Source organism: Capsella rubella, unplaced genomic scaffold, assembly GCF_000375325.1.
Source record: "Capsella rubella cultivar Monte Gargano unplaced genomic scaffold, Caprub1_0 scaffold_2, whole genome shotgun sequence".
In the NCBI taxonomy this organism is placed as follows: Eukaryota; Viridiplantae; Streptophyta; class Magnoliopsida; order Brassicales; family Brassicaceae; genus Capsella; species Capsella rubella.
This window is the reverse complement of record NW_006238922.1, coordinates 4713428-4740144: the sequence shown is the minus strand read 5'-3', so window position 1 is coordinate 4740144 and position 26717 is coordinate 4713428. Positions and strand designations below refer to the sequence as shown.

At 43.9% G+C, this 26717-nt stretch overlaps 4 protein-coding genes and 1 pseudogene across 4 annotated transcripts; 4 read left to right on the top strand and 1 right to left on the bottom strand.

Annotated features, from left to right (window-relative positions):
* The first annotated feature begins 510 nt into the window (after positions 1-510).
* LOC17894540 lies at positions 511-2446 on the top strand. The gene is made up of 8 exons (XM_023788444.1): positions 511-684; positions 837-1001; positions 1152-1301; positions 1444-1546; positions 1723-1778; positions 1857-2020; positions 2147-2254; positions 2335-2446. Exons 1-8 carry the CDS (start codon positions 511-513, stop codon positions 2444-2446), a joined length of 1032 nt encoding a protein of 343 aa, XP_023644212.1.
* A 1713-nt stretch (positions 2447-4159) lies between these two features.
* On the top strand, positions 4160-6257 carry LOC17894131 (uncharacterized serine-rich protein C215.13). The gene is made up of 6 exons (XM_006301544.1): positions 4160-5143; positions 5268-5370; positions 5542-5597; positions 5687-5851; positions 5961-6074; positions 6165-6257. Exons 1-6 carry the CDS (start codon positions 4160-4162, stop codon positions 6255-6257), a joined length of 1515 nt encoding a protein of 504 aa, XP_006301606.1.
* Positions 6258-13072: 6815 nt separating this feature from the next.
* LOC111832101 lies at positions 13073-14746 on the top strand. Its single transcript, XM_023788443.1, has one exon. The coding sequence runs from the start codon at positions 13073-13075 to the stop codon at positions 14744-14746; it is 1674 nt and encodes a 557-aa protein (XP_023644211.1).
* LOC111832100 lies at positions 14315-18180 on the top strand (annotated as a pseudogene).
* A 537-nt stretch (positions 18181-18717) lies between these two features.
* LOC111832099 lies at positions 18718-20931 on the bottom strand. Its single transcript, XM_023788441.1, has 4 exons — positions 20715-20931; positions 19803-20257; positions 19508-19666; positions 18718-19431 (listed from the first exon to the last, which is right to left on the bottom strand). The coding sequence occupies exons 1-4, from the start codon at positions 20929-20931 to the stop codon at positions 18718-18720; spliced, it is 1545 nt and encodes a 514-aa protein (XP_023644209.1).
* Positions 20932-26717: the final 5786 nt, after the last annotated feature.

Sequence of the window (26717 nt, the reverse complement as noted above, 5' to 3'; positions counted from 1 at the left end):
AACCAAATCAATCTCTCCTCTCTCAAATTTTTTCTGGCTTGTAGCCCCTCAAATCTTGGTGACGGATCTACTTTTATGGTAAATATCTTCTTTGTGAGTCGGCATATGTAATCACTTATCGATTTTCCGCTTCAAAAATGGAGGATACGTATGTAATCTTGGGCTTCACCACTTTGGTCTTTCATGATTACAACTTTTTTATTTTACATTTTTTAAAAATCTATGTTGTATGAAATAACCTGTTTTTTTTTTGACATCATTACAAAATATACGCTTGTCTTTGAAAAGGAATGGACTCGAACCTGGATTTTGTGAGAAAGTAAAAAAGGTGAGAACTATTATCCCACCCCTACCAACTGCCAAAATTGGCCTTTCTCTTTTTTATTTTCTTTCAAAAATACTAAAAAAAAAAAAAAGAAAAGTCTCCCTCCAAGTGATAAATAAAACCTAGCGAATGAAAACAACAGCAAAAACCCTAGCCATCATTTTCCTGCATCAAACAATTTCACCATGGTGGCTACTTCTACGATTCTGAAAATAACACCGTTCCAATGGAATCCATCTTTCCCATACAAGCAACATCCTTATGTTCATTTCTACTCATCCAAACCTCAACTCCGATCAAACTCTCTTCGTCTCCAAAACGCCGTCAAATACAAACAATCTCCTTATTTTGAAGCACAAGTAAGATCCACTACCAATTCAAATCATTCTTACTTGTGGAAGACTTCATTTTACAAAATCTTGATTCAGATCAAGAAAACGTTAGATTCTTTTAAAAAACCAGTTAGTGCCGCTGTATTTATGCTCAGTGTCATTTTGTTATGTGATCGTAGGCTTTGGCTGCTTCTGGTGGTAGAACTGGCGGTAGTGCCTTCTCGTCTAGGTCTAATACTTCATCTTCTTCTACGCCGTCTTCTCAGTCGCCATCATCATCAGCTTCGAGATACTCGTCTAGAACCTCAAAAAAAAAAATCATCGGCATCATCTTCAAGCTACTCGTATTCACCCTCGCAAAACTCATCGTCATCAGCTTCAAACTACTCATATACACCTTTAAACTACTCATAAACCTACGCAAAAATCATCGCCATCAGCTTTGAACTACTCGTCTACTGTGAGATCTGAGGTCTCGGTTATTAGCTCCCAAGGACTCAGCTCGGCCAATAATAGATTATTGGAGCTTGTCTCTGATAGTTGCAGCCACTTTTGTGTTTTATTTTGTCTTTAAAATCAATTCAAACCAGTCACAAAATGACATTCTTACCAATTCTCCGAAAACTAGCGTCCTAAGACTACAGGTGATCTCTCTCTCTCTCATAAGTGAAGTAGTCTGTCATCACCAAATACAGATATAATTTAAGATCTCTCAAAATCTTTCAGTGGATATATGATGCTTCTGTTGCAAATTCGTTTATTCGTATCAACATGTATCTCTATCAGGTGGGGTTGCTAGGCTCGGCGAGGACCTTACAACAAGATTTTTATCATCTTGCTGAAACTGCAGGTACATCTACACCAAAGGGTCTAATCTATCTTTTAACCGGTAACATATTCATTGATTTACTTCACCCTTATACCGTCTTCATATATATGTTAAATGACTTTTTCTTTTATGTTTAGTACCAAGGTTGTATTACTTATGGGAGTACTATGGTTTTTTTATATAACCAAAACTTAAAAAGTTGTAAATTTTTTTTTTGTTTAATGCGTTTAATTCAGAGGCAACATTAGCTTTGTTGAGGCACCCGAACTATTGCATCTCTTGTTATTCATCTGTAAGTCTACTCGTTCTTTTCATTAACATGGTTGGGTGCAGAACCTTAACCACTTTGGCTCTAATCATGCACTTTTAGGTGGATGTGAAGCAGTGTGTAGAAGAAGGAGAGAAGCAATTTAACCAACTGTTTGTTAAAGAACGGGGAAAATTTGACGAGGAGACACTTATTAATGTGAATAACATAAAGATACGAAACTCAAAGATTCACAGAGATAGCGGTTTGAGCAATGAATATATATTGTGGTAAATTTTTAGAAACTCCAAATTCAAACGTCTAGTGGGATAGTGTAGTCAGCTAGCTATATAAACAAGTCGAGAAAGCGAAAGCAATTATATAGTTTGCAAAAAGCTTTGTGTAACAGGAAGTGTTGTTCATGATATCTTGGTGGCTGTAGAGGGTACACTTAAACTACAAACAATAAAAGGAACTGGAGATCTGAAGGAAGCCTTACATAAACTCAGATCGATACGAGAGTAACAAAATATTGGTAAGAGAATCATTTTGTATCCGTAGCTTGCTTAGTCATCAAATGGTTTAGTCTTGGAAATAAAAGAAGTAAAACCAAAATGTTGCAGGCATTAGAGGTACTTTGGACACCACAGAAGAAGGACGTTTTGACAGAAATAGAACTACTTGAAGACTACCCACTTTTGAGGCCTTTCTAATTTTTATGCATTGTTAAGATCTGAATCGTTTTAGTAATACATATTAGCAAAACGATTACTTGGGTTTGATACTTTGATTACTTATTCACGGCCTAAACCAGTTTAATTTTGTTTAAACCTAGATTTATTTAGTTACTAAGGTCCGAGTAAAAACGCGGATTTATAAAATTTATTTTAAATTTTAGATAATATAGATTTTGTATTTTATTCGATAATCTATATCAATATTTTTGAAGTATATTTTAGAGACCAACCTTTGTTGTAGTAAATATTTATATACATGTCGTTACTTATTCATGGTTGTTGAATTTTATTTTTAATTTGCATTTTTTTTGTTCTAGTTAAAGTTTTTATTTCTAATGTCAAAACACATACGGTACTTCTTTTCTTTTTTTACTTTCTTTTTGGAATTTTGCAAACCGGATATTTGATTATTACTTTTTCTTCAGGGCGATGATATAGCGCTTCGCATAATGCTATCATATTGTTAGATATCGTTATAAGGACGTTGCAAAAGGTCAATATTCTTGTAGCTAGTGTGGAGTAGTTTTAAGATAGGTAAACTTCCGAGAAATGATTGCCAAAACTATGTGAATGAGGAAAACACTTAAGAAAATATCACATGTGTATTTGTAGGGTCGGCGAATAAGTCTATAAAGCCTCTAGGGCGTACCCACTTAGCTGTCAGATTTGGGTGGACTCACTGTCCGGGAGTGGATGTGATGCCCCTAAGAGGTAACGGTCGGGGCAGTGATATCAGAGCCGAACCTAGACTAGTGTGGAATCGGGGTGACGATTTTGGGGCTTAGTGAGGACACGGCGATCTGTTCGTGAGGGTAAACTGTGACACCCCGGTTTAGGAAATTGATGGTGCATACGGAAAGGTTCAAAATAATTGATTTGACCTCATATTTCACTACTTATATTTGCGGTCAAATAGTTTTAACTTTGATCTTTCCAAATCAAAAGCGATATTCAAGTATCTCCCATAAGAAAATAGTTCTCATCTAATTACCTACGACCATGGTTTACAGTTACCAAACAATCATAAACCACCTAAATAAAATACTATAGCAGATTTAAACCAATTAAATAGCAAACCAGATTTAAACCAAAAGCCAAACCATATCAATCTCTCCTCTCTCAAAAAATTCCCAGTTTGCAGCCCCTCAAATCTTAGCGACGGATCTGCATGAATGGTAAATATCTTCTTTGCGAGTAGGCATATGTGATCACTTAGCGTCTTTCCGCTTCAAAAATGGAGAATACGTACGTAACCTTGGCCTTCACCGCTTATGTCTTTCATGATTACAACTTTTTATTTTCTTTTTCTAAATATATCTTGTATGCCATAGCCAATTTCTTTTTAATATCGTTACAAATTATATGCTTTTCTTTGAGAATGATCGGCCTCAAACCTGGATTTGAGGAGAAGAAAACAGAAGTGAGAACCACTACCCAAATTTGACCAATTACAATATCGTTTTTAAGGATAATGAATATTTTATATATATATATATGTTTCTGTTCGGGTTAAAAGTCCACCCCTACCTATTGCCAAAATTGGTTTTCCTCTTCTTTTTTTCTTTCAAAACACTAAAAAAAAAAGGAAAAAAAATCTCCCTCCAAATGATAAATAAAACCTAGCGATTAAAAGAAAGAATAACAAAACAAAAACCCTAGCCATTATTTCCTGCATCAAACAATTTCACCATGGTGGCTACTTCTACGATTCTGAAAATAACTCCGTTCCAATGGAATCCATCTTTCCCATACAAGCAACGTCCTAACAATGTTCATTTCTACTCCAAACCTCAACTCCTATCAATTCGTCTCCAAATCGCCGTTAAATACAAACAATCTCCTTGGTTTGAAGCCCAAGTAAGATCCAATACCGATTCAAATCATGCTCACTTGTGGAAGGCTTCAGTTTACAAAATCTTGATTCAGATCAAGAAAACGTTAGATTCTCTGAAAAAACCAGTTAGTGCCGCTGTATTTATGCTTACTCTTATTTTGTTATGTGATCGGAACTTGTCCTTGGCTGCCTCTGGTGGTAGAATTGGCGGTAGTGCCTTCTCGTCTAGGTCTAACACCTCTTCTTCTTCTTCTACGTCGTCTTCTCGTTCGCCATCATCATCATCACCTTCGAGCTACTCGTCTAGAAGTTCAAAAAAGGAATCATCGCCATCATCATCAGCTTCGAGAGCTTCTTCTAGAAGCTCAAAAAAAAAATCATCGCCATCGTCATCATCTTCGAGCTACTCGTATACACCTTCACAAAACTCATCGCCATCGCCTTCAGCTTCGAGCTACTCGTATACACCTTCACAAAACTCATCGCCATCGCCTTCAGCTTCGAGCTACTCGTCTACAACTTGGGAAAACTTTGCTCCATCGGGTAAATCAGCTCCAACTCCAAGCTCAGTGGACGTATCTTCACCGTGGGAGCCGGCTCCAAGCTCCTCGGAGTCGTCTCTGAGATCTGAGGTCTTGGTTATTAGCTCCAAGGACTCAGCTCGGCCAATAATATCTTATTGGACCTTGTCTCTGATGGTTGCAGCCTCTTTTGTGTTTTATTTGGTCTCTAAAATTAATTCAAACCAGTCACAGAATGACATTTTTACCAATGCTCAGAAACCTAGCGGCCATGACATTCTTACCAATGCTCCGAAAACTAGCGTCCTAAGACTACAGGTGATCTCTCTCTCTCATATGTGAAGTAGTCAATCATCATTAAACATAATTTAAGATATGCATCAATAGCTTTCATTTCATTATGCTTCTGTTGAAATTAGTATATATATATGTATTTTATCAGGTGGGGTTGCTAGGCTCCGCGAGGACCTTACAACAAGATTTAAATCACCTTGCTGAAAATGCAGACACATCTACACCAGAGGGTCTAAGCTATCTTTTAACCGGTAACATATTCATTGATTTACTTCATCTTTATACCCTCTTCGTACATATGTTAAATGACTTTTTCTTTTATGTTTAGTATGAAAGTTGTATTACTTATGGCAGTACTATGTTTTCTTTATATTTTATAATCTTTTGTAGTTTAAATTTTTGTTTTTTTGCATTCCTTTCAGAGGCAACATTAGCGTTGCTCAGGCACCCGGACTATTGCATCTCCTGTTATTCATCAGTAAGTCTACTGGTTCTTTTCATTACCAGCTTGTCTTGTAATTCAATGGTGTGAACCTTAACCACTCTTTCTCTATCATATACTTTTAGGTGGATGTGAAGCAATGTTTGGAAGAAGGAGAGAAGCAGTTTAATAAACTCTCTGTTGAAGAAAGGGGAAAATTTGACGAGGAGACACTTGTTAAAGTGAATAACTTAAAGATAAAAAGCTCAAAGATTCACAGAGATAGTGGTTTGAGCAATGAATATATTGTGGTAAACTTATAGAAACTCCAATGTAGTAAGACAGTTATATAAACGGGTCCAACATTAGGTTGTTGTGCTTTAAGTTTAATGATTTTTTAACAGCAAGGTGTATGTTCAGGTAACCATCTTGGTGGCTGTAGAGGGTACACTTAAAGTGGACACAATAAAGGGAAGTGCACATCTTAAGGAAGCCTTACTTGAACTCGGATCGATACCGAGTAAGAAAATATTGGTAAGAGAATGATTTCGTATTCGTAACTTTCTTGATCATGAGAATGGATTAGTCTTTATAAATAGTAAAAGTAAAACCAAAATGTTGCAGGCAGTAGAAATACTTTGGACACCACAAAATGAGAAGGACGTTTTGTCAGAAAGAGAGCTACTTGAAGACTACCCACTTTTGAGGCCTTTCTAATATTTATGCATTGTTAAGATCTGACTCGGTATAGTCTCATTAGCAAAACCGTGGAATCTAGAGCTTACTTGGGTTTGATACTTTGATTACTTATGACCTAAACCAAATTAATTTAGTTAAAACATAGAATTATAGTTACTTTAGATAAATACGCAGGTTTAAAAAGTAGATGTTAGTATTTAAAATATTGAATTGGGAAAAATGTTTTAAAAAAATTATGAAATTTGGGACGAAAAAAGCATACACTTTTTAGGTGTCAACTAAATTATAAAGTTTGATTTGATTTTTTGATAAAATGACAATGCTTAAGGCAACCAGAGGCTACTTGATCGTGCGAGCAACATTTAATTTCTTCATTGGTTGTTATGTTCATCCAATACTAGGTTTTAACATGTGGTACACTGCGCGATGTTTTTCCTTAAAATAAAAATTTATACTTTAACTTAACCCGTAAAAAAATTTAAGATAACCCGTAAGAAAATATAATCATATTTATGTAAACTCAAACCCGTTCAGTCGTATTTATGTACAATATTATTATATTTTAAACTTTCTAGATTTAAAATATTAATAATTCTTTCATTTTTTGTGGACTTTAAATATTTTTGATATTATATAAAGCTTAAATTAAATATTATAATATTTTAAGCTTTTAAATTAAAATGTTACTAGGGATGGACCCGCACGTACGGGGTTGGTTTCCAAAACTAAGTTTATCATAAAGTTTCCAATATTTGGATCGACATGATAAGAGACCCGGATTGAGTGTGAACAAAACGAGTGATAAGTAAGAAATCAATTAAATTTGTGAACTATCACATCACACAAACCAATGAAAAACATTAAAACTTTTGAATAAAATAACATAAATATAGATAATTAGATATCATGAGAGTCAAACCCGTTCACTATGCATGTCCTACAACAAATTGAAATGTTTTGGTCCACCCACATGAATAAATAAATAAATAGTATGTCTTCAGCTTGCCCGTTACCCATAATTCCTTTTTGTATATTATTAGAATTAGTTAAGAAAATAATTTTTATTTTCTAAATTACCAGTTCCCTTTTCGTATCCGTTATTTCTTGTTGCGATATTTGAAATATTTAAGTAATTTGAAATTTACTTTTGCTATTTAAATTTCATATTCCTGTATCATACCCGTCATTTGATATTTGAAAGTTGAAATTGAATTGAAGTTTCCAAATTTTTTATATCGTCTTGTTTTTGATGAAATAGTTTAGATAAATTTTTTTTTGAATTACCCATTCCCTTTTTGTACACGTTCTTTCCCTCTAAGATAAGATCATATTTTTTTATTATAAATGACATCATTTACATGTTTTCTGTTTTAAAATAACATTATATAGCCTGTATTTATCTAATTAAATTACATGTCCGTTCTCTTTTTATATCCGTTATTTTTTGTCCCGATATTTGAAGTATTTAAGTAATTTGAAATTTACTTTTGCTATTTAAATTTCTTATTCTTGTATCATACCCGTCATTTGATATTTGAATGTTGAAATTGAATTTAAGTTTCCAAATTTTTTTTATCGTCTTGTTTTTGATGAGAAATAGTTTAGATAATTTTGTTTTTGAATTACCTGTTCCCTTTTTATACCCGTTATTTCTCTCTAAGATATGATCGTAAATTTTTTTATTATATAAATGAAATCATTTACATGTTTTTTAAAAAAAAATAGCTTGTAATTAACTAATTAAATTACCCGTTTTCTTTTTGTATCCATTTTTTGTCCCGGTATTTGAAATATTTACGTAATTTAAAACTTACTTTTGCTATTTAAATTGAGAATTTGTTAGAAATACTCCTTTGGGGTTAACACTCCTTAAAAATACCCTATTTTCTTTTCATATTTAGTTTTACATTCTTTCCCTTTTTTTGACCATTTTACCCTTCCTCTGTAAGGGCAAAACAAAATAGGGAGTGACCTATTTCTCATGAGTCGCCCCGCTGTCGTCGCCACCGCTAAAGGATCTCGTTGTTGCTGAAATCGCAAGGATACATTTCTCAGTTTGATAACTACGCTAGATCGATGTGTCTCCTCTCATACAAAGTCTGATTTAAGCAAAGATAAAGATGAGAAGAACGATGAAGAAAACGACGCGAAAGTGACCAAGTTTGGGGATTCAATGATATAGATTATGAATCCGACTATGATGTGATGAACTAATGATGATATTAAATAGAATCGATATGTATTTGAGTCATATTTACAACAATCGGGTATGCCAATTTCCTCTCTCTGTATTTATATTTCACCACAAATTATGATAGCTTTGTTGGGAGTTTAGAGTTAGCAACCTGTAAGCTAATTAAGGGGTTTTGATGGTGCTTAGTGTTCCAAGGGAGATAGTGAAATCATTACAGATTGATGTTTTTATGGGTTTCGTTTATTCAATTTGGATAATAAGTTTCTTCCCAACATCTCGAGACGTAATGTCATGGAAAAATGGGTTCTTGGTATAGTGTTTGACCATGTTTCTCGTGGTGAAAATGAGTTCTAGAATCAAATCCTGAATAATATTGATGGCTAAAGAACCACAACAATATGGATTTTAAGGTTAGACTCTGGGTTTGAGACGTGTTATATTGTTTAGGAGGAAATGCTAGTTCAGTTACATAATGATAAGAATAAACGTGTTAACTTAACAAGATCAATGGAAATAACGATACTTTTATTAATAAGGAAACAATTGCAAGCCAAGGGACTTACGAATCCCTTCCTCCCCCTTACAATCCAAGATTTCACCCAAACTCTCGATACTAGACTCCAAACCCTTACACTCTACTTTATACAGCTTTTCTCACACAAAGCCGTTAGACCCCAAGGACAAGTGGCTAGCCTCCAGCTGGCTACTGCTAACCACAGTTTATTCATCTAACTACGGTAATCAAAAGTGCAACTCCGGTAAAACGCTCCAATCCGTTCATCAACGCTTTCCAGAAGCTTTGGATCTTCTTTCCTTCTTATTTGAAACTAATGGGCCTTTGGGCCTTTCTCTTACTTGGGTCACAACGCAGAATGTACCCTTGCTGGGCCTCGTTATTATCTAGAGCCTGCTGCTGGGCCTCGTCGTTATCAATACCTTCCCCAACAAAACCTACCTTGTCCTCAAGGTTGAAGGAAGGGAACTGAACTTTGATGGTGTTTTCCCACTCCCAAGAACACTCATACTCGGGCTGGTCCTTCCACTTGATTAGCAATTCTTTCTGTCCGGAAACCGGGTGGACTCGTCTGCCTAAAACGACCTCAGGTTCAGCGTGCAAGAAACCTTCCTCAATGAGCTGTGGAGGAATCTAAACCACGACTGACTGCTCTCCCACGGCTTTCTTCAACTGAGAAACATGGAATGTGGGGTGGATCTTAGCTTCCGGGGCAGCATTAAACGATAAGCTACGCTCCCCACCTTGGCTGCCACCTTGTAAGGTCCATAAAACCGGGGCGACAGCTTCTCGTTACTCCTCCTGCCCAATGATCTACGTCGGTAGGGTCGCATTTTCAGATAAACCAAGTCCCCTACTTCAAACTCCACTTCCCGCCTGTGTCCATCTGCCCTTCGCTTCATCTTTTGTTGTGCTTTATGCAGATGCCCTTAAATCACCGCCAAGGTCACGTCTCTGGGTTTTAAAAGCTTCTCCAAGTCTGCATTTGAGGTTGAACCGTTCTCATACTGAACCAAGGCTGAGGGCTCCCTTCCATAAACTGCCTGAAAAGGGGTAGTCTGGATAGCGGTGTGGAAGGAAGTGTTATAACAGAGCTCCGCCCAGGCAAAATACTGAGCCCATGTTCGTGGTTGATCCCCCTCAAAGCAGCGTAAATAGGTCTCCATCCCCTGTTGGTCACCTCGGTCTGGCCATCTGTTTGCGGGTGATAGGCCATGCTAAAGCAGAGGTTGGTGCTAGCCAATCGAAATAACTCCTTCCAAAAGAGACTGGTGAAGATCTTATCTCGATCCGAAATGATGGTGCGAGGAAACCCGTGCAGTTTGACGACCTCTTGAGTGAACAGATTGGCAACGTCCGTTGCGGTGAAGGGCTGCTTCAGTCTCAGGAAGTGAGCATACTTAGACAGCCTGTCTATGACCACCAATATCGCATTGTAACCGCCCGACTTAGGCAAACCTTCGATGAAATCCATGGACACATCCTCCCATATCTTGACTGGTATCGGCAAGTGTTGCAACAATCCGCTAGGTGCCAAATTCGAGTACTTGTATCATTGGCATACTTGACAGGCTGCTACATACCTTCTTATGTCTTGCATCATCCCCTGCCAGTAAAATAGTGCTGCGATCCTCTTTTGCGTCTTAAGCACCCCGCCATGACCCCCAAGTTTTCCATCGTGAAATTCCCTCAAGATTAGGCCTGTGATTGGTGATGTATGAGGGATCACTAACTTGCCTTGCCGTAGGACTCTTCCCTGGATGATGGAGAAATCAGGGTAAGAATTGACATCCTCGTTTAGCTCCTTGATGATCAACTGAAGGGTTGGGTCCCTATCTACTTCGCTGCAGATCTCTTCCAACTGTATGGACGCAGGAACCGACAAGGCAAACAGGTGAGGCTGAACTGACTTGTGTGACAGAGCGTCGGCTGCCTTGTTTTCCATTCTCGGTTTGTACTGAATCTCAAAATCAAACCCCAACAGCTTAGTTAACCATCTCTGATATTCCATGTTGATCTCCCTCGGTTCCAAGAGAAACTTCAAGCTTTACTGATCTGTTTTCACCACAAATCTCCTTCCCAGTAGGTAGTGCCTCCATTTTTGGATAGCAAACACAATGCCATTAACTCGCATTCATACACCGACTTCAACCTTTGTCTCTCTGTTAAGGAATGGATGTAGTAAGCAATGGGTTGATCGTTTTGCATCAGTACTGCGCCTAACCCCATGCCAGACGCATCGGATTCTACCACGTATACCTCAGAAAAATTTGGCAGTGCTAGAGCTGGAACGGTGACCATGGCTTCCTTGAGTTTGAAAAAAGCTTCCTTGGCTTGGTCTGTCCAGACAAATTGATCCTTCTTGAGCATATATGTCAGTGGTCTCGCCATTAACCCGTAGCCTTGCACAAATTTGCGGTAGTATCCCGTCAATCCCAAGAAATTAACACCTTGATGTTAGTTGGGATATCCAAGCCTGTCATCGCCTTAATCTTGCTGCAGTCAGCTGCTACTCCTTCGACGGATATGACATGCCCCAAGTACTCAATTTTCCTACTGCCAAACTGACACTTCTTTTGATTGGCGTAGAGCTGTTGGTCGTGAAGCACCTGAAGGGTCAATCGCAAATTCTGGTGGTGCTCATGCATAGTCTTGCTGTAGACCAATATGTCATCGAAGAACACGAGCACGAAGCGGCGAAGGAAAGGTCGAAATACTTCATTCATCAAAGACTGGAACGTCGCGGGTGTGTTAGTCAGCCCAAACAGCATTACGAGGAACTCGTAATGCCCATCATGTGACCGAAATGCAGTCTTTGGAACATCTTCGGTCTTGACCCATATTTGGTGGTAGCCGGAGCGTAGGTCCAAATTGGAGAAGAATTGGTCTCCGTGAAGTTCATCAAGCAGTTGGTCGATCATCGGAATTGGGTAGCTATCCGGCACAGTCGCTTTATTAAGAACACGGTAGTCCATGCAAAACCTCCAGCTTCCATCTTTTTTCTTGACCAAGAGCACCGAGCTTGAGAAAGGGCTACCACTTTCCCTGATGATTCCGGCGGTGAGCATGCTTGCTATCTGCTTCTCTATTTCTTCCTTCTGAATATGTGGGTACCGGAAAGGTATGACTGTGGGTACCGGAAAGGTATGACTATAAGGCCCATTTATAGTAGCTCGATCCCGGAGCTGGTCAGCCCGTTAAGAGGAGTCCGGAAAGATATGAGCATTCAAGAGGAGAATCGAAACGGGCTATCATCGGGTCAAACGGTGCATTAAAGTGGAACGCGTGATTCGCGGAGCGGAGTTCGCCCGGCATTTAGTATTCTTCAAATTTGTATAAATAGTGGGGGAGGACTAAGTGTAAAGGGGTCAGATTTTATTGGCAAAATACACTAAATAAAACTAAAGCAATTTTCTCTCATTTGGCAATTTTACTCACAAGTTCGGACAGGGAATCAGGAACCCACTCAAGTTCACTCCATCTTCAGTTCGTGGATTTCAGCTCCCATATTTTGGCGCCCTCTGTGGGGATCCTTATTCCCTAACCCACCGATTCCTTGTTTCCGACCTCCTGTCGTTAGCCTAGTAAGATGTCGAATGACGATAGCCAGGTAACTCTCAGTTCTATTCAGAAGCTATTGCAGGATTTATCTGGGAAGACAGAGCAGCAGCAGTCAGCCACGGCCGCACTCTCGGAGAAGCTCAGAGGGTTTGAGGAGCGGTCCACCGCTCAGGTGGCCGCCTTGTCCGAGACCGTCTCCGAGCTGTCCAATGCCCACAACGCCTATGCAGCCCAGGTGGATGCGCTCGTTGAGGGGACGTCTGTCGGCGCTACGCTCCGCAGGCCCCGAATGCTTGATTTTGGTGGAGCGTTTCCATCGGCGTCCCCGGGGAGCGGACGACTAGCCCCCCCAGTCACTACGAGCTCGGTAGGAAATCAGTCCAAAGAGGCTGGTCTGTCGGCGTCGGCACTTCCGCATGGGGCAGTCATTCCGGACTCAGGCCGGGATACCCCCCTCCTACGAGTAGGAACTCCACGCCTGGTCACATCCGCACTCCGCCCCGGCATGGGGCGGTGACCGTGTCTAATCCGGAAATTTCATTCCTCAAGAATGAGATCCGGGCCATGCAATCAAAGGTCCATCACGCGACGAGCTCTGCCCCGGACATCGACTGGGTTATCGAGGAGTCAAAGCGAACTCCTTTCTCATTTAGAATCTCGACAATGCGCATCAAGGATGCGCGAAAAGTCAAGTTTCTCAGTTATAAAGGGAAGGGGGATCCTAAAGTTCACCTCCATACTTTCCTCCTTACGGTAGGAAGGGTGGATTTCGAGCCTCACGAGAAGGATGCGGGGTATTGCAAGCTCTTCGCCGAAACATTTGTCGGACCAGCCCTCTTGTGGTTCGCTTCGCTTCAAGAGGGCACGATCGATAGCTTCACCCAGCTCTCCACAACATTCGTGAAACAGTATTCTAGTTTCATAGGAGTTGGTGTGACCGACGCTCAGTTGTGGAACTTGAGTCAGGAACCGAACGATTCACTTCGGTCCTACATCACTAGGTTCAAAAAGATAATGGTCCAGATTCCCGGACTCTTTGATTCAGCGGCATTGTCTGCCCTCAAAAACGGTTTGTGGCATGAGTCACGATTCAGGGAGGAAGTGACGGTTAATCGCCCATCCAGTATCCAGGACGCCCTTCATCGGGCATCGAACTGGATCGTAGCGGACGAGGAGAAAGCCGCACTTGCCAAGAAATACAAACTGACTCCCAAGCCGAGCTTCGACCAAGGAGCTAGGCGGAGCTCGCAGGGTCAAATACCGGGGCCGGGAACTTTTGCGGTGGACCACCAGAAGGGAGGTCCGAAGGGGACTCCGTCGAAGCAGGGGTTCGGACCACGAAGTAGGAGCATGGCCTTACCCACCAATATATGGATCCGGGAGGAGCAGGATGATGATTCCTTCTGCAAATTCCACAAGGTGGCTAGACACGCCACCCGGAACTGCAAAAAGCTCATGCACCTTCTCGCAGAGAGGTTCGTGAGCGGGGGGATGCCGGATATAACGATTGACGAGCTCGACCAGGCGCAAAATGCTGTCCAGCTCGTGGTTGAGGTGGCTCCCGAAGAAGAAGAGCTTCCTCCGGCGAAAAAACCTAAGGCGCTTATCGAGGAGATCCCCCAGGGAACGAAGAAGCGTATCGATGTGATCATGGGAGGGTCCAGGATATTCCGGAACTCCATCAGAGCCATAAAAGACCACCAGAGGAAACTGAACGAGTCAGCCCCGAAGAGGCAGAAGACGTGCGAAGTCTACCCCGAGATAACTTTTTCGGAGAAGGAAACCGAGGACCTAGACTCCCCTCACGATGACGCGCTGGTCATTACGTTAGACGTGGCGAACCACGAAGTTTGCAGGATATTGGTCGATACGGGGAGCTCGGTATATTTAATTTTCCTGGATACACTCGTGAGGATGGGTATCGACAAGAGTCATGTCTCCGGACCTCCGGCTCCTTTGGTATCATTTACCAGCGAGACCTCAATGTCCTTTGGTACCATAACCCTCCCGGTTGCCGTACAAGGGGCGTCTAAGATGGTAGAATTCACCGTCTTCGACCGACCTGCGGCTTATAACGCCATTCTAGGGACTCCGTGGTTGTATCAGATGAAGGCGGTCCCGTCCACCTACCACCAATGCGTCAAGTTTACAACGCCAAACGGAGTCCGCGAAATATTGGGTAGTCAGCGTACGGCCAGAAGTTGCTATCTGGCTGGACACAAGCTACTGGTCCAATAGCAATTACAGCTCGGGGTCGCCAAAAACCCGATGAAGGGAAAGCTTAGCGGCGGCCTCTACGAAGAAATCTAGTTGAATGAGTTGTTCCCCGAACAGAGAGTCAAGATTGGGGCGGGCTTGTCCCCAGAAGTTAAAGAGGAGTTGGTTAATTTCCTACGTCGGATTAAGTCGACCTTCGCATGGGAGGTAAAGGAAATGGTTGGTATCAGTACCGACGTGATATCCCACGAGCTCAATGTCAACCCTACCTTCAAGCCAGTTCGGCAGAAACGTAGAAAACTGGGAAAAGAAAGGGCTGATGTGGTAAATGCCGAGGTGGATCGCCTACTTGAAGCTGGGCTCATCCGAGAGGTCCAGTATCCGGAGTGGCTGGCAAACACGGTGGTAGTTAAGAAGAAAAATGGCAAGTCACGGGTTTGCGTCGACTTCACCGATCTAAACAAGGCCTGCCCTAAGGATAGTTTTCCTCTCTCGCATATTGATCGACTGGTGGAGTCCACTTCAGGGCACGAATATTGATCGACTGATGCTTTTTCAGGATATAACCAAATCATGATGCATCCCGATGACCAAGAGAAGACATCTTTTATCACGGATCGAGGAACCATTTGCTACAAAGTAATGCCATTTGGATTAAAGAACGCAGGGGCAACCTACCAGCGGTTGATAAATAGGATGTTCGCCGAGCTATTAGGAAAAACAATGGAGGTGTACATTGACGATATGCTGGTAAAGTCGATGGATTCCAGCCAGCACGTCGGACATCTCGAGGATTGTTTCGCGATCCTCAATAAGTTTGGTTTGAAGTTGAATCCTACCAAATGCACATTTGCAGTTCCTTCGGGGGAGTTCCTAGGTTACATTGTGACCGAAAGAGAGATCGAGGCGAATCCGAGGAAGATTAAGGCTTTTTTGTCAATGACGTCACCACGGAACCTTCGCGAGGTGCACCGCCTGAATGGGAGAATCGCAGCGCTTAATAGATTCATCTCGAGGTCCACCGATAAAGGTCTGCCTTTTTTCGAGCTCCTCCGGAAAGGCAACAAGAGTTTCCAGTGGGACAAGCAATGCGAAGAGGCGTTCGGACAGCTGAAGCAATATCTGTTCAATCCTCCCGTCCTTGCTAAACCCGAGCTCTAGGAGCCCCTCTTTCTTTACGTTGCCGTGTCGGATCATGCCGTGAGTGGGGTGTTGGTACGGGAAGAAAGGGGAGATCAGAGGCCGGTATTTTACATAAGTAAAACCTTCACGGGAGCTGAAGCTCGTTATCCTATGATGGAGAAGTTGGCCTTGGACGTGGTTACCTCAGCTAGGAAACTTCGGCCGTATTTCCAATCCCACACGGTCGTGATTCTAACTTCGCAGCCCCTGAGGACTATCCTTCATAGCCCAAGCCAGTCTGGGAGGATGGCGATGTGGGCAATCGAGCTTAGCGAGTACGACCTGCAGTTCCGGGCTCGGACTGCTGCTAAGTCTCAAATGCTCGCTGACTTCCTAGTCGAATTGACTATTGCCGGAGCAGAGGGGGAAGTGGAAGGACCGTGGACACTCCACGTAGACGGGGCCTCGTCTAAACACGGTAGTGGTGTCGGAGTAAGGCTTCGTGCGCCCACTAACGAGGTGATCGAACAGTCGTTTAGGTTAGTATTTGACGCCTCGAATAACGAAGCCGAGTACAAAGCATTGTTAGCTGGGCTCCGGCTGGCCGTGGGAATCGGGGTCCGTCGGCTCCGCGCCTTCTGCGATTCGCAGTTGGTGGCAAGTCAATTTTCGGGGGAATACGAGGCAAAGGACGGGCGCATGGAAGCCTACTTAGCCGCAGCAAAGGAGTTAGCCGATCGTTTCGAGCACTTCGAACTGACCAAGATTCCGAGGGCTGAGAATTCGGCTGCTGATTCACTAGCGTCCCTTGCTTCAACCTCGGATCCCGCCTTTACCCGGATTATCCCAGTAGAGGTCCTGTAACGTCCCAGCGTCTGCTTAGGTGAGGTAAATATCCTTACTAGGTCGATGCAGCGCCGACTCGATAAGGGAGAAGTAGTACCCGAGATTCCCGCTGTCCCCGCAAAGGCCGTCAGAATTCGGAAGGGTGCTTCAGTCCCAACGGATCCTCCTTCCCCTGTGGGTGAAGGGAGTTCCGAGGCGTTGTCCGGAGCCCCAGCGGCCCGAACTCCTTATAGTAAAAAGCCCGAGGAAGAGAAATCTGGAGGTTTCTCAGAGCCCCCCGTGGGTAACCAGGAAGTGGATTGGAGAGCCCCTATCCTGGCTTACCCAAAAGAAGGCGAGCTACCCTCGGATAAGTGGCTAGCTCGGAAGATTAAGGTCGTATCGGCCAAGTTCTGCCTACACAATGAGGGCCTACTTCGTCGTAGCATCGGAGGTCCTTACTTAACTTGCATCGCTGGCGAATCACCAAGGATAGTGATGAAGGCAATCCATGATGGATCCAACGGGGATCACGCGGGAGCCCGGATGTTGAAGGTCAAAGTTAAACGTTACGGTTTCTTTTGTCGACGATGAAGGCGGACTGCGAAGAGTATGTGAAGAACTGTGAGAAATGCCATAAGCATGCGCCCACGATTCATCTACCCTCAGAACTCATGTCATCAATCTCAGCTCCATATCCATTTATGAGGCGGTCGATGGACATAGTAGGACCTTTGCATAACTCAACAAGGGGAGTAAGATTCCTACTGGTCCTCACCGACTACTTCTCCAAGTGGGTAGAGGCGGCTGCGTACTCCGCCATAACGAGTACTCAAGTCCAGCAGTTCGTGTGGAGGGACGTGATTTGCCGTCACGGACTCCCGTACGAAATTGTAACCGATAATGGATCGCAGTTCGTGTCAAAGCAGTTCGAAGCTTTTTGTGCCCACTGGAATATCCGGTTAAGCAAGTCTACACCTCGTTACCCACAGGGCAACGGCCAGGCCGAAGCTATGAATAAAGTAATCTTGGCTAATTTGAAGAAACGGCTGGATTCATATAAGGGTCGATGGGCTGAAGAGTTGTGGGCTATCCGGACTACGCCTCGGCGGTCGACGCATGAAACCCCCTTTTCGCTAGTATACGGGTTGGAGGCAGTGATTCCGGCAGAGCTCGCTGTACCAGGGGTCCGGGTAACCTTGAATCCCAAAGTGCCCAAGGAGAATGAAGAATCTCTTCGGGATGCCCTCGATTTTATCGAGGAGAAGCGTGATCGAGCTTTGGTTCGTTTACAACATTACCAGAGCACGATCGCAAAGTATTATAACTCAAGAGTTAGGAGTCGCGAACTCAACGTGGGCGACCTTGTATTAAGGAAGGTTTATGAAAATACAAAGAAGCTTAACGCCGGAAACCTCGGCATAAATTAGGAAGTGCGCAGCGGGGTTTTCCGCTTGGAGGAGCTAATTGGGAAGTGCGCAGCGGGGTTTTCCGCTTGGAGGAGCTAATTGGGAAGTGCGCAGCGGGGTTTCTACACTTTTTAAAAATATATATAGTCTAGCAATATTTGTAACCGAACTATGGTGCGCTTGATCCCTAATCAGGTACGTAGGCAGCTCGATTTGTCGAGTCCAGCTAGCAATATTAATATTCTTTAAAGGCGGTAATAAAACATTTTCCGCGTCTTGAAAATAAAGCAAATAAGCGAAAAAGCAATAGCTGAAGTTAGAGCAAATCTAGCAGAAGAACATAAGAGTGCGACCTCCGTGGTCAAAAAGCACTCAAGCATAAGTCTTAAAAAAAATGAAATGATAAGAAACAGTTTAAACAAAAGGGGGGTCTAAGACCAACACAACCCCAGCAAGAAGTCAGTTAAGTTCAGGGTCCGCGGCAGGATCTCCGGGGTGAACTGATGAAGGGCCGGTTGCTTCGCCTACGAGAGCCTCACCACTCTCGGGGTTGGTCAGGTCATGCACCTCCTTGCTAAGGCCCAGTTTAATTGCCTCAAGTTCCTGGTTCGGCACAACAGGGGGGTCAGAAGTGGGCTACTCGATCATAAGGGTGGCAGGAGCAGGATCGGGCCCGAGTTCGGGGGGAGTGTCCGCCAATAAAGCGGTGAATGACGCAGGGTCAAATGTTAAGTCCTTTACCTTTTCGGCCTCGAGGCGGGCAGTTTCCTCGTCAGCCTTAAAAGTTTCGAGCTCCTCCTTCAAAGCGGCGATCTCGCCTCTGTCGATCTCCTCCACCAGCATCCGATTGGCGGTGATCTCAGCAGCCTGGATCGCGTGGGGGATTAAGCGGTCGTGCTCCACGAGTTGCGCCCCAATCTTATCGATTGTACTCCGAAGCTCGGCTCGCGTCTTCCTCCGCTCCTCTCTCCGTACCCTCTCCATTTCTGAGCTGTTGCCCGCTTCCAGAAGCTGATTCCAAAGTTTGATCTCCTGAAGTTCTTGCTTCGCCTCCGTCTTGGCGGTGGTCGCTTTCAGGTACAGTTCACCGACTATCTGGAGCTTGTCTTGGCAAGTATCTAAGGAGGATTCGACGATCTGCAGATCACCCTCAACGGTTCGGAGCCTTTTATTGAACTTAACCGTTTTCTCCACCTCAGCTCGGATGGAGGCCTCCGCGGATTTGAGCTTCTTCACCTCCTTCTCAAGGTCGGAGATGCGAGCTTGTAAAACCCCAATTTCAGTGGCTGAGGGGCTGGCGAAGAGCTGCTCCTTGTAATGGGCCACTGAGCTGTTAAACTCGAAGAGCATCTGCCAGAAAAGTAGGGTAAGTATAACAAAGGTGGGGTGCATAGCCATTTCCAAGGCAAGAGGGAAGGCGGCTTACCTCGCCGACCTTCTCGGCAAAACGGAAGTAGTCCTCCCGGTTGTTCACAGACATGTCTTGGAAGGCCGGAACTCGAGCTCCGGGACAACTGAAGCTACGCATCATGTCCGCTAGGATTTTGGCGGGGCTATGAGGCGAAAAAGGCGCGTTAGTTTGGGACTACACACATGTTTAAAAAAAAAGTGTTGACTACGGGACAAAGCATGTTACCCGGGAGTTCGCGCCTCGGAACCCCCTTTGGGTCAGCAAAGATCGGGGTCGCGGGCGGAGGGCCCGTTCGGAGCCGGGAACTCACGCGTGCTGGAAGTCCGGACTCCGTTGCTTTCCTTTTCTTAGACCCGCTGGCTTGGCCCTCTTCAGGAGCTGGGCGAGGGGCGGGGGAGTCAGCACTGAGTTCGCTGTCGGGCAGGGTTATCACCTCGCGACCTGAACCCTCCGGGGGAGCAGCCGGGCTGGACGATTTTTCTTTCGAAGGAACTTGGGCTTTGATGCCCGACAGCATGGCAACCATTTTCTTCTGCAGCTCCTTCTCCTTCAGCTCCATCTTCTTTTTGTAAGCTCGCTCTTCGCGGTAATTCATTTTTGGAGGAGCGGGCTGGGGGGAGGAGATGGTGAGAAACCTAGTGCGGATGCGAGCGCCGGCCTCACGGATCCTGGGGCAGGTGAAAGAGTCCCACGCGGTTTGACCACTGCAGAACGTGACGAAGTAGTCCGCGAAGGTTTCTGACAACAGCCCGCGGTCAAGGGAAGCTAAAAAAGAGACAAACATAGAGAGAGTTAGTACTCCGAAGTGAGATGTGCGAACAAGAAGTTTGCAAGCGTAGAAGATTCTTGAATCTCCTCGCGGTTTCTACCGGGTTTTTGGGACCAATGCGGAACGAACAGCTCCTGCAGGTCGCCGAAGGTATCCCGGTTTATCGGGAAGAAGAAGTAACCACTCCGGTACTGCTCGTCTTTCCCGGGAAAGTCATCAAAGACCCGAAACCCGGTTAACAGGCTGAGGTAGAATGTTCCCCTAGTCCGACCACTCTTTACCGTGTAAAGGTGGAGGATGTCTTGAAAAGTGATGAGATAGCCGTGCTCCTCGGCCAGAGTCTGTAGACAGAGGATGGTCCGAACGAAGTTCGGACATAATTGGGGGAGGGCGACGCCCAGCGTGAACATCGCCTTCACCAAGAGCTCCGGCAAGGGGAAGTAGAGGCCGCACTTCGAGAAGAAGATCTCGTAGGCGCAGCAGTAGCCAGGCGGGGGTCCTCCGGTGATAGGTCATCCCCCGGAGCAATAAGCTCTGTCTCCGATGTGAGCCCGCAAAGGAATTTCACATGCACAAGATCCTCCTCGGCGATGGTTGACCGGGGGTGTGGACCGAATTGACCGGAAAGGTGTGTGTCCCCGGTAGTCAGAGTCTCCTTAGGCGGAGACATGATGCGGCTGGAAGTTGCGAGTAAAGGATTGAAGTAGAAAGGATCGAGAGCACGGCGGTTTGATGGTCGGAGAAAGCAGGGAAATAGCAGAAAGAAACAAGAGAGAAAGTAAAAAGAAAACGAAGGGAGAAGAACTTTACCTTTATATTGTCTCGGCGGCCGTAGTGTATTGATTACCTAGGGATGCTAGAAGGTCGCGACCTTTATAGCCGGCAACCTAGGGATTCCGAAGCGGCAAAACCGGAGCACAGGAATCCAAAAAGGCAACATCGGGTGAAGACAAATCAATCATATCAGATTCGGGAATTGTGGTTTCTTTAATTGTTTCGCATTAAAGTCTCCCGAACTGAATCACTTCGGAAGACTTGGGGGGCTTACTGTGGGTACCGGAATTCGGCCCGAGATGATTAAGGCCCATTTATAGTAGCTCGATCCCGGAGCTGGTCAGCCCGTTAAGAGGAGTCCGGAAAGATATGAGCATTCAAGAGGAGAATCGAAACGGGCTATCATCGGGTCAAACGGTGCATTAAAGTGGAACGCGTGATTCGCGGAGCGGAGTTTGCCCGGCATTTAGTATTCTTCAAATTTGTATAAATAGTGGGGGAGGACTAAGTGTAAAGGGGTCGGATTTTATTGGCAAAATACACTAAATAAAACTAAAGCAATTTTCTCTCATTTGGCAATTTTACTCACAAGTTCGGACAGGGAATCAGGAACCCACTCAAGTTCACTCCATCTTTAGTTCGTCGATTTCAGCTCCCACAATGACGTTAACGGGTTCTGCTCCCGACTTGAGAGTGATCGAATGCTCATTCCCACGCGACGGCGGTAACCCCTTGGACTCTGTAAATACTCCAGCAAACTCGTGCAGCAATGGTTGAATCTCATCCGGTGTCGAAAAATTTCCATCTGGGACTTGTCCTTGTAGTGCATTAAACTCCACCAACAATCCTTCACCCTCCTGTTGCAAAGTTTTCCACAACGCCCGGAGTGATACCGCCGTATTCGCCAGGCTAAGGTCGCGTTGAACTGTGATAGATTTCCCCTCGGTTCTGAATTGCATGACATGCTCCCTCCAGTTGACCTTCATCTCGCCCAAGGTTTCTAACCACTGCATCCCTAGTATCACGTCGACTCCTCCCAAGTCCAGTGGCAAGAAATTGCTAAGAATGGTGTACCCCGGAAGTTCCAATGAGATACCCTGACACACCCCCGTTCCGCGTACTATCAGGCATGTTCCCATTCGCAATCCGTATTCCATCGTGCCCGTCGTCTTGATTTGTAGGTGGCGAGCGACCTATTGCGACAAGAAGCTATGAGAGGCGCCGCTGTCTATTAAAATGATGACATCAGTCTGTTGGATTACCCCCAAAGCTTCATTTTCCGCGGTGACGAGATACTTGCGGCGGAGCTAAGAGACAGCACCGCACAATCAGCGACATTTCCCGAGACTGAATCGATATACTCCTCTTCTCCCTCCGTGCCTTCGTCTCCGTCGGCGACTTCTTCGCTTACCACCATGACCTGCAATTCCTTCAGTCGGTATTTGTGGCCAGCAAAGTAGCGCTCGTCGCATCGGAATCACAGCCCTTTGACTCTACGATCGTTGGCCTCAACATCGGTGAGACGGCGATACGGCATCCGCTTTCCTTCATTAGGTCGGGTGTGAGTTATACTTTTGTCTCAAGTGGGTCAAAACGTCGACGTTTGCTTCTCTTGTGAAATGAGGGTCCGTTGAAAAGACGGAACTACCCCTCCTAACACAGGTTGAGTGCCACGTGTGTGCGATCGATCTCCTCCAAAACAATTTGTCGTTTTGCTTACGGAATCCGATGGTTGCTAGCCGTGACTTGGTCCATTCTTCAACCTTTCGGGCCATACTCATCATCTTCTTCAACGATCTGGGTTCAATCACTTTCACACCAGCTCGGATTTTCAGTTTCAGTCCTATCATGAAGGCCATCTCCAATACTTTCTCCGGAACTTCCGGTGCGTTAGATGCCAAGGCGATGAACTCTTTGCAAAACTGTCCGATAGTGTCGTCCTGGCGAAGCAGCAGTAACCGCTCGCCTGCCATCAGGTCGTGGGTGACCGAAAAATTCTCCAAGATGCGATCTTTGAGCTGTTCCCAGCTCAGGAAGGGGTTGCGTTCCCGTTCCCAACGGTACCATGCCAACGCGTCTCCGTCGAAACAAACCCTCACCGCTTTAAGCTTCTCGTCGGCTGTGAAATCTCCCATCTCAAAGTACTGTTCAACACGATGGACCCAGCCGTCGACATTCACCCTGTCAAACAGAGGTACCTCAATTCGCCGTGTTAAAGGTTCGTTCTTGTCTTGACCGTCGTTTTGTGTTGGTGTGGGAGCTGTGGCTGGCGTCATGGTTGGTGTGAACAAGCGTTGCGCCACCGTGGAAGTGTTTGCACTGTCCTCCATTGTCTGAGTCTCCACGCCAATGCCTTTTTCCAATTCCCATGAACGTCGTTCCTCGCCCAAAAGACGTTTTTGGAGTAGCTCCAGTCCGTCCAGTTTGCTCAGCTGTTTTTCCAGAACGTCGAGCTTCTCGAGTTGTTGTTTGATGCTCTTGACATCTTCTTCAAGGTTGGTAATTTTTTGAACATCCTTCTTGATATGACTATGGTCGAACAAGTCTCGGAGCACGTAATGGAGGAAGCCGTTGACAAGGACCAGCACGAAAACGACGAGGAGAAACACGAAGAAGAGGAGCAACAAGTCGCCGAGGAGCAGCTCGAAGCGGAGGAACTACTAATCATCCCGGAAGGTCCTCTAACACGCTCAAGGCTTAAGGAGCTCAACCCATCAACCAATGGAAGACTTAGGGAGCTAGACAAGAAGCAAGAAGACGTGGCTCAAGTCCCTCAATAATCATCCCGGCTCAAAAGGTTCGGTAAAGGGTTAAGTGTTGCTTATGCACTCTTTTTCCCTTGTCAAGTTTTGTCTCATTGGGTTTTCTTGACAAGGTTTTTAATGAGGCCTAAGTAACACTTTCAAAGCCTTTTATCAAACCAAATTCGTGGGTCCAAGGCCCAACACTTTGCCTTGGCCCATTTTCTATCTTTTCTCTTCATTCTTGCATTTATTGTTTTATTATTTCCAAGACTTGGTTCATGGTCTTGCATGAGTGTATTTCCAAGACACTTGTGTATTTCCAAGGCACCTCTCTCTCCCTTTCCCTTCTACTATATAATCCCCCTCTACCTCTCATTTGTAACTCATCTAATCTTTTATCAAAAACTCTTTCTAAGTTAGATCACTCTCTCTTGTTCTTTTCTTTGGTGTGTAATATCCATAGGCAAGTCCAAGTCCGGTAAATCAAAGGCTCATCCGCAACCTTTGTGCGACCATTCGCTCCACATCCTTTGATCTAAGAGATCCCCCGATCCCTTAGGTGCAAAGCCCATCATTCCCTCAACTTCAAGAGTGTCGATTCTAGGAGAAACATATTATGTGGTATCAGAGCACACTCTGAAAAGTTGAGTTCTCTATCATCTTCATCATATCTCATCATTTCATTTCAATCTTCATCCATAGTCCATTCTATTTTTCGTTTTAATTTTCGTCAGTTTTTGTTTTGTTTGTTCTTTTCTGGATTTTCTGTCATTTTGTATGAATTTTCATAAATGTTTGACTAATCCGAAAATTGCAAATTTGATTGTTTCTGAAACTAAAACGAGTCTAGTATTTTACAAAATTAATTCTGGAATTTTTGAACTTGATTTCATAATTTATTTTGTTAGATCGATTTCATCTGTTTTAGGCATCATTTTCATGTTTTTTTCTTTGAACTAGTGACTGGTTTTGTTTTGTTTCAATGGCAGGGGGGGAGAAATCCAAGTCATCACGGTCGAGAAGAAGTGCTAACAATCAAGTCCTCATAGATGCTATCACCAAGCAAATCACCAGTCAAATGGATAGATTGATGAACGAAAAGCTTACAAAAAAAATTGAAGAAAGACTTAAGACGATCGAAGCACAAATTAAAGGAAAAGAAAAGGTGTCGGCCAAACAAGTCATCATCTCGGAGGGCGATAAAAATCAAAAGCAGCAAAACAGTCAATCCTCGAGGAAGGAGCCGGTTGATAAAATTTTCCCGAGTAGTCACTCATCTCACCGGAGTAGCCAAAGGCCGAGACGTGCGAGAGAAGAAATTCAACCACTCATAGCCGTACAAAATCAGCAACTCTCAAGCAACAAGGAAGAACAAAGTGACACCAACATTACGGAAAATCTCGCCTCTCCGCGAGCTAAGTGTACTCTTTCATCTTCCCAATCTGATTTTGTGCTTGATAAACTAACAAGTTTTGAACCGGAGAAACCGAGTAGCATTGTTTCCTTTTCAAAGGTTCATGAAGAAGAATCGCTAGGCAAAACGCAAAGGAGTTTGTCATTGAGCCATGAATTGGAACCGCCATCTAACTTTGTGCCAAAACATGTTCCTATGTCATTTCCTTGTGACTACCCGAGAAAGCACTGTAAGGAAATTGGGTTGGTTAGGACTGATTCTAATTTGTGTGTGTTGATTTCTGCTCAAAATGAAAAACGTTTTGGTTTAGAGAATGTGAAAGAATTTCGTGTCTCAAACCTTGTTTTTGATAAAATGGTCTCATCTTTTGAAACAACCACACATGAAAGGTTCTTTAAGCCAAAAAGTTTAATGTTTGATGAGTTTCGTGAATTTAGCTCATCTTTGAGAGTGTCTTTGTGTAGCAGTACGTTTGAATTGCTTAGTACTAAAATTGAATGTGTTTCGTTTCAAACTTGCCATGATTTGAAATACTTGCTTAAAGACATGTTGTGTGGCTCAATTACACCAACGAAACCTTGTAAAACGAACTTGAATGATCATGTGATTGATAAATGCTTTCCTAAGTTTACAAAGGTTGATTTGTTCACTAGCAAAGGTTTGCTTGTTCTAAAAGTTGTTAAGGATTTTTGGTGTTCTAATCACATTCTTATTTGTGACAAAGAGTTTGACTATCTTAAGAGATTGTTTATATATTCCTATCGCACATTTGATGTGGTTTCTCTAGTTCTTGTGAAAGCAAACGTAAGGCAGGTTAAGGATTTAAAGTCAAAGATAATGAAGAACTTCGCTAATCAAATCGATTATGGACCAAGGGAAGAAATGAACCAAGGAGATCTTGTGGTCTCATGGTTTAAATCATCAACCAAGGAACATGGAAAAGTTGCCAAAGCCTATTCGATGTTCAAGAAGGAGCCACCAGATTTTAAAACCTTCTCGTCTAATTTCTTTGTGAGAACGAGAATTGAAGTGGCTTTGATGCAGGCCAAGAAACTAATTGCTTATTTCAGGATGATCTTTGAAGTTGGAGAACAAGTGCATATTCACTTGATGAAGGAAATATTCTTGGCCGAGCGGAGTAGCAAGTTGAAGCCAAGGATCGATGGACCATTCACCATCACAAAACAGATCAATGATATTTCCTATCAAATTGATCTTCAAGGTAAGTACACTATCAGGTCGAGCTTTAACGTTTCTAATATTTCTCCTTTTATTGTAGACAAAACGGATTTGAGGACAAATCCTTTTCAAGACGGAGGGCATGATATGACTATGGTCGAACAAGTCTCGGAGCACGTAATGGAGGAAGCCGTTGACAAGGACCAGCACGAAAACGACGAGGAGAAACACGAAGAAGAGGAGCAACAAGTCGCCGAGGAGCAGCTCGAAGCGGAGGAACTACTAATCATCCCGGAAGGTCCTCTAACACGCTCAAGGCTTAAGGAGCTCAACCCATCAACCAAT